A 14,229-nucleotide genomic window follows, 5' to 3' on the forward strand; every position below is an offset into this window, starting at 1 on the left:
TCAAGAAAGCCGAACAACGTCTCTACTTCCTACGGAAGCTAACGAAATTTGGCATGTCTGCATCGACTCTCACAAACTTCTGCAGATGTGCGATAGAGCATCCCATCCCAGCTGCATTGCAGCCTGGTATGGCAACTGCTCGGTCCAAGATCGCAAGAAACTGCAGAGTGTGGTGAACTCAGCCCAACGTATCACACAAGCTTGCCACCCCCACATTGATTCTGTATCCACCTCCCGCTGCCTCAGGAAGGCAGACAGCATTATCAGAGAACCTTCCCACCCAGGCATTGCCTTCTTCCAGACCCTTCCATCGGGCAGAAGGTACAGAAGCCGGAAGACTCGCACATCCAGACATAGGAACAGCTTTCTTCCCCACAGCTACACGATTCCTCAACGACTCCCCCTCGGACTGATCTGTTCCCTGTAAGAACACTATTCACGACGCCCTATGCTGCTCTTGTTCATGTATTTGCTTTGATTGGCCCCTTGTTCTGCACTGTAACCATTGTTTGTCGATGTACCATTTGTCAATGTTCTCTATTGATTATTCTTTTGTCTACTATGTACATTCCCTCGGCCGCAGAAAAATACTTTTCACTGTACTTCGGTACATGTGACAATAAATCAAATGAAATCCAAATCAAATCAGGCGCAGTTTGATTTATCAACAGGTAAGGTGATGAGACAGTTGCGGCGCTTAAGGGGGCATTTTATGAGCTTGGGGAGGCCAGTCACCTTTTAGATTATCAGTTGAGGCGTCAGGCTTCTTGTGCAAATAAAGTACTCGGGCAGTCATTTGGCCTTTGCCCCATCTCAAGTCAATGCAGCTTTCAAAACATTTTAGAGATCTCTGGATCAGAGCCCCTGCAGGAGGGTTCAGCCATGATGCCTTTTTGGATGGGTTGTCCTTCCCCGTGGTGGAGAGAGAGAGAGAGACGGGAAGAGTTGGAATCCCGTTAGGTCCTGGGGAAATTGTTAAATGCATCGAGTTACTGTAGATGGGCAAGACTCCGAGGCCCTGATTTATTTCCCATCAAGTTTTTTGCAGGTTAGTTGATTTCATTAACATTGGACATGTTTAATGACTCCCTGCCCCCAGGTTTGTTGCTCATTACATTGGCACAGGCCTCTATTTCCCTGATCTTGAAGGATAAAGACCCTACAAACTGAGTGTCGTATTGTCCCATTTCGCTCTTGAATGTGGACTTTAAACTGCTCATAAAGACGCTGGCACTGCAGCACAGCCTTCCAGAGGTAATTGAGCAAGACCAGACAGGCTCTGTTAAGGGCCGGCAGCTGTCTGCCAATATACAACGGCTTCTGAATGCCATTCTTTCCCCCTCTGGTGTCCAGAGGTGATTGTATCCATGGGTGCCAAAAGAAGCATTTGACAGGGTGGAGTGGGGGTATCTTTCTGAGATTCTTGGGAGGTTTGGTTTTGGGCCAAAGCTCATATCCTGAATTAGTTTGCTGTTAGGGCCCCCACTGCCAGTTAAAGTTCGGGGTATTCCTGTTGAGTAGGGGTACGATGCAGGGGTGTTCATCATCTCTGCTTCTCTTTGCTTTGGTAATTGAACCACTGGCCATCGCGTTAACAGGACACAATCAGCACATCCAACAGCATGCAGGTCCTCCAGTAAGTGGAGGGGGAAAAGTTGGGGGTGGAGGGAGCATAGGTTATTATTGTATGCCGATGATTTGCTTCTTTATATTACGGACCCAGTCTCCACTATGGATGAGATAATGAAGCTACTTAGGAGTTTTGGCTCCTTTTCTGAATATAAGTTGAATCTGGACAAGCGCAAATACTTTCGGGTTAACCCCTTGGGCAGGGAAGCCGATTTTGGGATGCTGCCTTTTCGCCTTGCCAGGTCTAGCTTTCGTTATCTGGGAATCCGAGTGGCCCATGATATTGGACCGCGCTCCATAATTTAATCCTTCTGGCTGCTCTGGGTCCATTGAAGATTATATTTTCTTCACTTCAGCTATGTAACCCTCATCATCACAATGATTCTATGGCCATGAATTGATATACTTAAGAGCTGGTATGATCACGATAACAAGATTATCGTTTCATGACTTAGCAAAAATCATCTTACCTATATATTAATTGCAATGTTAATATTGTACGTATTTTTTTTTTTTTTAAAAACAAAAATTCTCCAATTTAGGCCTGTCAACAATGTGCTTTTATTAGAAAGCAAATATAAAGAGAACTAGAAAACACATTTGTAAAACCCAAATGAACTGGAAATCAAATTATTTATTTTATACCTACTCTTTAGACGAGGCTTTCAATACAATACGGAACGAAAGGAATTTAAGCCAGAAAGACCCATCAATCGATGGAGTACACATTCTGTCTACACAACAGAGCAAGCGCCTCAGTGTTTGGCACAAGAACATTCTTTCAAAACTAGATCTCTTTTTAAATCTTAAAAAAAAAAAGGTTTTGACAAATTGCTTTTTGGATCGGAGATCAGATCAGCACTTCCTAACCGTACTCTCAAACAGGAACTGCTCATCTCTATGTAGAGTTTACCTTCTTAATATGTGCCTATGTACACGTTAATTTTGCCTTAATAAGAACATTGCATTATCTTCATTGAACATAAGCAATTAAATCAAGGTATATTTCTGTAACTAATGCTATGTTTCAGGACATTTGGACTGCAAAGCTGAATGCTTGTAAACATCTTATTTTTAGGTGATTACACTTACAAATAAATCTCGACATCAGAATGAAGACCAAATCACTAGTTTTAGTGTTATTTATACACTCTGCTCTAATTCTTGGGCAGTTTCATAAAAATATTCTCAAGGCAGGAAAGAAACTAAAGGTAGGTTAACAATAACATTTGAAAGTGCAGCATACTTCAAAAATACAGGATGTATCTTGATGTAAAGATTCCTTTTCCTATTAGAATTTTGCAAGCTATAAATACTTTTTTTTATACATATATAACATTAAAAAACAAACACCTTTTAGTATAAATAAGGAAAAATGCATTCCCCCCTTCAGTCTGGATTTCAGACTCCGTAAAGTTTGGCCCATAATCTCGCAGCAAGAGCAGGGAAATTACAAGAGCACCCTCCACCGACTGGCACAGAAGAGTTCACAGGAATACACACCGATCTGATAATCTCAACTACAGAAAAATGGGAAATATTTTGATATTTCAACCCTGAACTTGGGTTTCAAATCAGGAGCGTTTGCAGCATATCTTCCTACATTGTTTAGTTTCTCCTATTATACAAGCCTTCTCAGATTACCTGAAGTCAGCGCATGTAAACAAAATTTTTTAAAACCCTCAATAGCAAGAAGCCAACACTAGCATTGTGTTTCAAAGCTCGTGTATATCAGTCAGAGCTTATATAGGACAAACTAAGGTTGCAACCTGGGAATCACTGTTGATTTTAATTGCAGAAAAATGCTTGTGAGCCTTTGTGCAACTTTCCCCGACCCCATTTTAGCAGAGGCACTAAACGAGTTAAAGCCAGTATTAAAATAACAGCGGAGCACCATGCCAAAGAGGCTAGGCATTTGTCTGCTGCCATTACCAACAGAAATTTCAGGGCTCGGTTTGTACTGGGCTATTGCGTCATCAAAACAGAAGAACATGGCATAGTGACCGAGACCACAGAACAATCTCAGTTATAGGCATTTGGTTGTCTTTTAGCCTTCAGTTGCACAGATTTAGCTTGTTCTATCTTTGCTTTTACATCTACATGTTTCTCAAAAAACGTAACCAGAACAGGTTCATTTAACAACGATGCCAGTATCTGTTCGAAGGCAAAGGTCCATTCAATCTCAGCGTGGGCTCCTTGGGCAGCATCTTCACCCTTGTTTAACGTCTGGCTGTCCTGAATACTGTCACCACTTTGGCAATCCTGAATTATCCCTTGTTTACTTGGGATGGGAGAGTTTGGACTGGTCAGCGTTCTTCCCACTTCCTCCATTCGAAGCAAGAGGCCAGTGACAGTGGTTATTGCCCGAAAAAGTGCTTCCTCATTAGGATCTCCATGGAACAGATTATACAGTGTCTTGGAGAACTGAACGAATTGTGACTAGGGAATTAAAAATCAGCACGTAAGTCATCAGGGACATGAAATACATTTTTTAGTAACAAGTCTTTGCGCTCCCATTGACAAGAAAATTGTTCCGATCTCTCAAAGTTAAGTATCATCAGCAAAGGTTTAAGCATCCAAATATCAAACTCGAGCAAAAACAGAAATGCTGAAAACACTCAATCAGGCCAGGCAGCGTCAGTGGAGAGAGAAAGAGTGGGTTGTGAGGAGGGGAGAAAGTAAAAAAAATAATAACAGCAAAATGTCTGTAAAAGTATAGAGGGCATGGACAAAAGGGGAGGATGGTGCAAGGCAAAACAGAGATAATTAGATGTAGAAACAAATAATGGGTCCGGAGAAAGTTACAGCAGAACAGCAGAGGAGAATGGGGGAAGCATGGGAACTCTGGCAAAGAGTCAAAGGCTTCTGTGGTCTGGAAATGTGGCAGAAGGGAGCAAGATTGAAACTATAACCTGCTGAGTGCTTACAGCATATTCAGTTTATGCAACAGATTTGCAGCATCCAACATAAGCAACTTAAGCATTTCTAAAACATATTGTTGGAAGGACATTGTCCAAAATCTGCTTTGTAGATTTGGTTTCATGTGCAATCTAATAGCAGTTACATGACAAATCTTTGCGCCTTCAGTGATCTAAAATGCATCATATCCAATGAAGTGCAGACACTATTGTTATACGGCAATGTGCCCAAAAGCTGCACATGAGCTCCTCCAATGGCTCAGTTGAAAGTACTGCAGTGTGAACCATGCTATACAGACAAGCAGGGCTTTAAGGGTGGGTGAGTAAATTTGCAGACGATACTAAAGTCGGTGGTGTTGTCGATAGTGTGGAAGGATGTAGCAGGTTACAGAGGGATATAGATAAGCTGCAGAGCTGGGCTGAGAGGTGGCAAATGGAGTTTAATGTAGAGAAGTGTGAGGTGATTCACTTTGGAAGGAATAACAGGAATGTGGAATATTTGGCTAATGGTAAAGTTCTTGAAAGTGTGGATGAGCAGAGGGATCTAGGCGTCCATGTACATAGATCCCTGAAAGTTGCCACCCAGGTTGATAGGGTGGTGAAGAAGGCCTATGGAGTGTTGGCCTTTATTGGTAGAGGGATTGAGTTCCGGAGTCAGGAGGTCATGTTGCACCTGTACAGAACTCTGGTACAGCCGCATTTGGAGTATTGCGTACAGTTCTGGTCACCGCATTATAGGAAGGACGTGGAGGCTTTGGAGCAGGTGCAGAGGAGATTTACCAGGATGTTGCCTGGTATGGAGGGAAAATCTTATGAGGAAAGGCTGATGGACTTGAGGTTGTTTTCGTTGGAGAGAAGAAGGTTAAGAGGAGACTTAATAGAGGCATACAAAATGATCAGGGGGTTGGATAGGGTGGACAGTGAGAGCCTTCTCCCGCGGATGGAAATGGCTGGCACGAGGGGACATAGCTTTAAACTGAGGGGTAATAGATATAGGACAGAGGTAGGTTCTTTACGCAAAGAGTAGTGAGGCCGTGGAATGCCCTACCTGCTACAGTAGTGAACTCGCCAACATTGAGGGCATTAAAAAGTTTATTGGATAAACATATGGATGATAATGGTATAGTGTAGGTTAGATGGCTTTTGTTTCGGTGCATCATCGTGGGCCGAAGGGCCTGTACTGCGCTGTATTGTTCTATGTTCTATGTTCAAGGTCAAGCCATTCTGTGCTAAATCAGCCAATCTTAGGGAACATGCCAACGGAGCTCAACAATGGTCAGAGTTCCTCCGCCTGCCCGCTCAGGTCTGAAGAAATGAAGGCAAAATATGGCTGGAGATCTGGGATATAAACAAAGGGCTGGAAAAATTCAGCGGGTCTGGCAGCATCTGTGGAGAGAGAAACAGAGTTAACCTTTGGAGTCCCAACATGACTCTTCTTCCGATTGGAAACTCTTGTTTCTCTCGCCACAGATACTGTCAGACCTATGGCATTTTTCCAGCACTTTCTGCGCTTATACCTGTAGTCTGGCAAAGTCAAGGTAATATAACATATCCTATGTGTAGACATATATTTATGGATTATTGGTTAATCCCATATGATTAAGGCTTTTGCTTTCTTTTTACCTGTGGATTTGTAGTGTAGTCAAACACAATGAAATGGGTGAAGTTGTTCATCCCCAAAATGTTTTAAGGTTTGATGCGAGAGGGTACAAATTAGCTGATTACACTGTTCAGTTTCTGTTGAGGTTCAGAATGTACAGTTTGTGCCTATTGGTTGTTCTTTTAAAACTCCATAGTATTAAACAATAGACAGAGAATGTGAGGGCCAACAGGACTGATGGAAGTTACACCTCTACCCAGGCTAAAAAACAGGGTAAATTGTGTTGATATTTCCATTGGCCTACTGCTTAATTACATTGGTACATGAGAGGTCACAGATATAGGTTGAGAGGCGGTAAATTTAAAACTGAGCTGAGGAGGCACTACTTCTCGTAGAGGGTGGTGAACTCGCTGACTCGATGCCATGCGGTGGAATCTGAGTCATTAAATGGTTTCAAGAAGGAGATGGTTATATTTCAGATTTTATTTTAAAAACAGTTAAAGGGATATGGGGAACAGGTAGGCAGGTGGATTTGAGACCAGGAAGCGATCAGCCGTGATCAGATTGAATGGCGGAGCAGGCTAGAAGGGCTGAATGCCTACTTCTGCTCCTAATTCTGATGTTCCTTGTGTGCATGTGTGCACGTGCATGGAGACTCGATAAAACACAATGAATAGATTATGCTGCACCCACATTTGAATTGTTGGATTAGAATTGCTGTACAACTTGGTTGGTCTCTTTTTTTTCTAGGCTAAAGGCAACTCATTTTCTAAGGTAACACGGAGAGGCCAGATTTCCGCTTACAGCTGCCCCCACCCCCTGGCACTGTGACTCATGACAAGTCATAACCTTCAGGAGAGGACGGAAGGCATTCCATCTGTTATCTTTAGTTTCCAGCCAATGGATTACAGATTTACAAATTTTCTCTCCTTCCCAGCTAAAGGCATTGAGTTTCTCGTACCTATAATTTCACAAGAGGCATTCTCATTAGGATCACTTTAGATTCATGAATCAAAAATTGATTATTTGACAGGAAATTCTACTCTTTGTGAGACACCACAGCAGTAGGATGACGGTGGTTGCAAGGTCCTTCCTCAGCACTAGCCTTTTCAGCTGCTGAGCTTTTTTTTCTGCTTTTAATACACATTTCCGTATTTTTCTTTTAAATATTTATAATAGGATAAATACTCTTAAGGCTACTAATTTTGATTTAATTCATTAAAGGTAAACACATACAGCCATTTCATTGCAAGGATACACCTTTCTCTTAAAAGCACAGAAAACAGCTGCTTTTTCAAAGCTTGCTTTAACTCTAATGGTGACAATGTTTTACATTTAGAAATTTTGTTAGTGTATAACTATAGGGCTGCGCAGTGGCTAGCACTACTATCTCACAGTGCTAGGGACCCGGGTTCAATTCTGGCCTTGGGTGACCGTCGTTGTGGAGTTTGCACGTTCTCCTCATATCTGCCTGGGTTTCCTCCCACAGTCCAAAGATGTGCAGTTTAGGTGGATTGGCCATGCTAAATTGTCCCCAAGTGTTCAAAGGTTAGATGTGATTACGGGAATAGGGCAAGGGATTGGGCATAAGTAGGGTTTTCTTTCGGATGGTCGATGCAGATGCGATGGGCCGAATGGCCTCCTTCTGCATTGTAGGGATTCTATGATTCTATACAGTCCATTCCCAAATGATCACTGCTTTCAGATTAGTCTCATAACATTTGGGGAAAGGGGACACAGGATTAATGACCAAATTATAAATCATTAAAGCCATAAACAGCAGGTTACCAACTATGCTTTCATTAGTGCTCAGGCGAATTGCATGGACAACGCAACAAATTTAATTGATCACAGCAATTTTAACATTATAAATTATCCCAAGAGCTTGACAGAAGTAGATCTGGACAATGAGCAGGAAAGGATAAGAATTTCAAGCAGCCAAAGCATTAGGTTCTAAGAACGCTTTAAGTAAGAGGGAACAGATTGCAAAGCAAAGAACTTTTGCGGGGTGTGTTAAAGTGTGGATTCAAAAGAACAGTGACCCTAAACATGGAGCAGAAAATGGGGAAATAAACAAAGGAAGCATAAGTCAGAATAGCATGGTGCTGGCTTTAGAGGACAGGATAAGACTATATACAAATCACTTTTGTTTTGCCCGCTTGTGTTTATAGATTTGCATCTCTCATCAGAAGCATTTTACTTGGTGATGCAGAAAGATACAAGCCAATAATGTGGTGTGGGCAAAGAGTGAAACAGGTCAAATTGTCACCTGATTTATCCGTGGCAGGTTTCGGATACTTTCTTCTTTCCGTGTCAGCTCATCGTGCCACTGTTTCAAATAAGCTTGGATATCAACCTTTCCCTTGTTACTCCCTGAAGGCCAAAAACAGGAAGGAAAAAAAAAAAGACAGTGCCGAATATTATTTTGAAACAGGATTAATTCAATTGCCACAGCCGGTTATCTCTCACTACCTAACTGGCCAAAATAAATATATTCTTTACAGCAGAAACTGTACTATAAGATAATTACATTTTCATAATTATTGAAGCAGTGATTGCAACACTAGTATGAGCTGTTTTAGTCACACACTGGGATGTTAATAACAATTATATTGGATATGCAAATTTACTTCCACACATAAGAAAGCAACACAGTCCCGGACACATCTTATGAAGTACTAGATACTGACAAGTCAATTGAGGTGATTTGCAACCACTATTTCAACAAAGAGCAAAGAAAAGTACAGCACAGGAACAGGCCCTTGGGCCCTCCAAGCCTGTGCCGACCAGCTTGCCTGTCTAAACTAAAATCTTCTGCACTTCCAGGGTCCGTATCCCTCTATTCCCATCCTATTCATCAATTTGTCAAGATGCCCCTTAAACGTCACTATCGTCCCTGCTTCGAACCACCTCCTCCGGCAGCGAGTTCCAGGCACCCACTACCCTCTGTCTAAAAAAACTTGCCTCGTACATCTCCTCTAAATCTTGCCCCTCGCACCTCAACCCTATGCCCCCTAGTAATTGACCCCTCTACCCTGGGAAAAAGCCTCTGACTATCCGCTCTGTCTATGCCCCACATAATTTTGTAGACCTCTATCAGGTCGCCCCTCAACTTCCGTCATTCCAGTGAGAACAAAGAGTTTATTGAACCTCTCCTCATAGTTAATGCCCTCCATACCAGGCAACATGCTGGTAAATCTCTTCTGCACCCTCTCTAAAGCCTCCACATCCTTTTGGTAGTGTGATGATCAGAATTGAACATTATAATCCAAGTGTGGCCTAACTAAGGTTCTATGCAGCTGCAAAATGACTTGCCAATTTTTATACTCAATGCCCCGGCCAATGAAGGCAAACATGCCGTATGTCTTCTTGATTACCTTCTCCACCTGTGTTGCCCCTTTCAGTGACCTGTGGACCTGTACACCTAGATCTCTCTGACTGTCAATACTCTTGAGGGTTCTACCATTCACTGTATATTCCCAACCTGCATTAGGCCTTCCAAAATGCATTACCTCACATTTGTCTGGATTAAACTCCATCTGCCATCTCTCCGCCCAAGTCTCCAAATGATCTAAATACTGCTGTATCCTCTGACAGTCCTCAACGCTATCCGCAAATCCACCAACCTTTGTGTCGTCCACAAACGTACTAATCAGACCAGTTACATTTTCCTCCAAATCATTTATATATACTACGAACAGCAAAGGTCCCAGCACTGATCCCTGCGGAACACCACTAGTCACAGCCCTCCAATCAGAAAAGCAATATAGTATTCAGTGTAGCAGCTAGCCGATTTCCTGCCTCCCTCAGAGCCAACAAGCTGAAGTAGGGCACAGCTCGTACCAAGGCCCAGTCCTGCAGGTGCTCAGGCTTCTTGCCTGCACCAGTGTGTGGGGAAAGAAGTTGCACCGCCAACCTGACGCTCACTTGGATGCTACATGAAGATGGTCCTCAGGTGTTTCATTTGAACTGACTGGTTTCATCTGGACCTGTGACAATTCCTTGTGTCATAGTAGAAAATGGAAAGTGATATAGAACAGCTAAAGTCATGCAACCACTGTCCCCCCCAAAAATCTAAGTTATTGGAAACCCCAAATTTTTTGGAGTGTGGCAATCATAGAATTTACAGTGCAGGAGGTGGATTTGAGCAACAGATGAAGCTGGCTGTTTCACACTGCTGATAAGAATAACAACACAAATGGTATTTGTCACTATCAGGACGATGTCAAGCCAAAAAGACGTTCTGCCCATCACACAAATTAATAACTTGGTATATGAATTTCAGTGCCAGTGTGATGCTAAGTATGTAGGCCGTACATCCCAAAGACTGGAGAATCATGTCAAACAGCAGGTTCTTTCGGCTGTTCACAACAGGCAATGTACTGACCGGCCCGTGCTTGCAAAACTCAAAACATTGGGCGGGATTTACCGACCAAGCCGCCGCATGTTTTTCAGCAGCAGAAGCAGCCCGCCAGAGTGATCTACCGATCCCTTCGTTGTCAATGGGATTTCCTGGTGACAGCACCCAGTGTCGCCGGGAAACCCGTGCGCAGGTGTGGGACAGGAAATTCCCGTCGGCGTGAACAGCCTGTAAATCCCACCCATAGTGTCCAACATTAGGTGCGGTTTTGCGATTTGTCAACATTTACTGGGCAATCCTGACTGCGCCAAATATTACATTGACAACCAATTCTAGTCAGGCTTTCCAGTGTGTTAGAAACAACATATTAATACATAGCGTCCTGTCCTTTGCAGACAGAGAAAATATGTACACACATTGCACCTTCCTAACATTCCCCAGGCCAGTGCCTTGACCAGAGTCAACCTGCCTGGTCTGAATTGAAATAAAGCTTGGCAGTTAACAGCAACGCTTCTACTAGAGTTCATTTGCCACCGAATCAGCACTCGCTTCTCATACAGTATAACATTTTGCTCCCTTTACATTTGGTATTCTTGTGAATTGTCCTGATGAGTACAAGACAAAAAGCTTTGACAATGTTTTTTTCAGCAATACTCTTGGATTAATCATGAAACATTGCAAAAGAGCTTGTGCACATTTTGCACCTTCCTACAATAATGAAACAGAGGTTAAACTCCACTAATTCAGCCCCCCAAAAAAAGCAATACATACCATCGAGGTGATCACCGTGAGTCATTGCTTCATCAAAAGGTTCTGGGTGTTTGGAAGCTGCAGGAACTGTACTTTCACCTTCAGTGAATGCTGTAAGCAAAAGACTGGAAAAGTTCAATCTGTAACCATAAATAACTGCTATAAAAACTTGCACTGACACCACCTCAGGACATTTCAAAGTGGTTCACAGCCAATTAATTATTCTTGGAAGTGTAGTCATTGTTCTATTGATAAACCCGGCACACCGCAAGTCCCACATGACTATAAAATCTGTTTGTGGTGGTGCTGGCCAAGGGACAGCTGCTGGCAAAGACATCGGGAGCATTTGTTTGTTCTTTGAACAGTACAATGGATTTGTTTACATTCACCTAATAAGGCAGATGAGGCCTCATTTGAACATCTCACCCAAAAAAAACCTCCAGCAATGCGGTAGTCCCTCAGCATGAAACTGAACTGTCAACCTAAATCATGGGCTCACAATTTCCTGTGGGGTTTGGGCGGTTCAGTAGCACAGTGGTTAGTACAGTTGCTTCACAGCTCCAGGGACCCAGTTTTGATTCCCGGCTTGGGTCACTGTCTGTGCGGAGTCTGCACGTTCTCCCAGTGTCTGCGTGGGTTTTCTCCCAGTCAAAAGATGTGCAGGTCGGGTGGATTGGTCATGCTAAATTGCCCTTGGTGTCCAAAAAGGTTGGGTGGGGTTATGGGGATAGGGTGGAGGTGAGGGGATAGGGTGGAGGTGTGGGCTTGGGTCGGGTGCTCGTTCCTTGGGCCGGTGCAGAATCTATAGGCCAAATGGCCTCCTTCTCTACTGTACATTTTAAGATTCTACGAACCCACAACTTCCTGTGGGATTTGAATTCATAACCTTCCTACTCAGATGAGAGTGCCAACTAAGCCAGCACTTCTCTCTTGTGCTACGCCAGAATATGAACATTTCCTTTCAATAATTCTATAAATAATTAATTTTATTCATCTCCTCCCTGACTCAAAGTTTCCCTCCAGAACATTGCAACTGTCGAAGCAGGGTACCCGCAGCCCTCTTGAGCATCAAGCAAACAACCATTTTTCACATCCAATCCGAGACAACTGGTGTGACACAGTTAAGCCAATTCTACCTTAACCCGCAGCTGCATGGTCCATTTTTCAAAGAGTTATGGGACAACTCTAGCTTATTACAGTGGCAATTACGAACACCTAAATGTTTAAATAAAGTTGTCTGCCTGTTAAATGCAAATGATCTTCACTATAATGTGAACTGGTGTCAACCATAATTACTTCCATTGAAATGCAATGTTTCTGGGATTTCAAGAACAGTACGCATTTATCAAGTTTAATTTTGTAATACACAAGTGGATGCTCATTAATTACTTGATTTACCTGGTGGAATATGCAATTTAAAAAGTAATTTCAGCTTATCAGTAAATGATCCATTGTACATCACGTCTGCAAGAGATGAAACAGAATTAGTACATTTGTTACTCATGATCGCAAATACTTCAAGATTCTAATGAAAGATTTAAGACGGACAGTTCTTTGTACTTTACACAAAATGCAAGAATAAGTCCTCAGTGAATGTCACACATCCTTCTCAGCTCTGTATCTACACTAAGTGCCTGAATTTTATGTTATGTTTTCAAAGCAGACCGTTTGCAAAAAATGCTCCATCGCGAAACAGGCATAGTCAATTCAGCCCTTGATTTATTCCGTCAACTTTGACTCCATTCTGCCTTTGCTTCGCACCCCTTGATATCCTGATCCAACAAAAACCCCAGTCTTGATCATTTCAATTAGCCCAACATCCACATCCTTTTGGGGGAAAACTAAATTTCCATATTTCTGCTACTGTTTGTGTGGGAAAAGTGCATCCTGATTTCACTACGATATGTACTGGCTTAAATTTTTCCTTCCATTCCCAAGTGGTACAAAGAATGGCTCAGATGTCCTCTCGCAGCGCATTCAGCTGGATATAAAATATTTAAGAAAAATAGGCAGAGGTAGAGAAATCTGATTTTCAAATGAAACCCAAAACCTTCTGACGGAGAAATCCTTCTTTAGAGAGCCTTTTAATTCCCGACTCAAGCTGCCTTTACACTAACTGCAGCTTGACATAATACCCCCGCATTGCAGACTTGAGATTCCAAAAATCACAAGGCCCAAAACATAATCAGTACAGATATTCTCGCACCACTTTACAGAGGAATTGTTAATGCCAAAATATGAAGCTCTAAAACGAAACTCATTTTGAGAAGTAAAATGTTTTACCTAGGACACATGAAAACTCCTTGAAATTGATGAGGCAGTCAGAGTTCTCATCCAGAAGCCGGAAGCTCCACAGAGCTAACGAGTCTGCGTTTGCTGACTGGGACCATGGGCTCAGGTGCCTGAACAGCGCGCAGTACTGTTTACTATCAATCTGGTACTGTTCTAGGTATGGGAGACTGGAGTCATGGTGCTTGAGCGCCGGACTGTGTGGAATCCAGTAGCAACTTAAAAAGTGTTCCTTCTACAAAAAGGAAAAAGGGAAAATGATTTAAGTCTCCCATGTCAAAAGGTCATTCAGTCATATTGAACACACCTTGTTAGACAGGTTAGATTTTCTAAGCAGGGGTCCCATAGATCCCCCTCCCGCCCAAATGGTTACACTTTATTTTTACATTTGAAAAGGCAGCAAGAAATGATAAGCACAGGTCAATATTGAGAATCTATGAAAAATGCATGTGGTGTTGCTTTACTCAAATCAAAACTATAAACAGCTCATTCAAAACAATGATGCGTGTTATCAGATGGGAAGAACCTTTTCCCCTTGCAGGAGGGATCAATGACCAGGGGACATAGAGTTAAGGTAAGGGACAGACAGGTGGTTTAGAGGGGGCGTGAGGAAAGTCTTTTTAAGCCAAAGGTTGGTGAGTCTGGAACTCTCTGCCTGAAAGGGTGGTGGGGGCAGAGACCCT

The 14,229-nt window shown here is 42.7% G+C and overlaps 1 protein-coding gene across 2 annotated transcripts in view; it reads right to left on the reverse strand.

The window, feature by feature from the left end:
* Positions 1-2,166: 2,166 nt before the first annotated feature.
* Positions 2,167-14,229, reverse strand: part of tbc1d8b (TBC1 domain family member 8B) — a 74,542-nt gene continuing 62,479 nt past the window's right edge. For both annotated transcript variants that reach the window (XM_072505889.1, XM_072505890.1), the window contains 5 exons: positions 13,541-13,781; positions 12,656-12,721; positions 11,279-11,368; positions 8,417-8,520; positions 2,167-4,068 (listed from right to left, as the gene is read on the reverse strand). In XM_072505889.1, coding sequence (XP_072361990.1) covers positions 3,652-4,068; positions 8,417-8,520; positions 11,279-11,368; positions 12,656-12,721; positions 13,541-13,781 — 918 coding nt within the window. In that variant the 3' untranslated portion in view covers positions 2,167-3,651. The remainder of the gene's footprint in view (positions 4,069-8,416; positions 8,521-11,278; positions 11,369-12,655; positions 12,722-13,540; positions 13,782-14,229) is intronic.

This window comes from Scyliorhinus torazame, chromosome 5 (genome assembly GCF_047496885.1).
Source record: "Scyliorhinus torazame isolate Kashiwa2021f chromosome 5, sScyTor2.1, whole genome shotgun sequence".
NCBI lineage: Eukaryota > Metazoa > Chordata > Chondrichthyes > Carcharhiniformes > Scyliorhinidae > Scyliorhinus > Scyliorhinus torazame.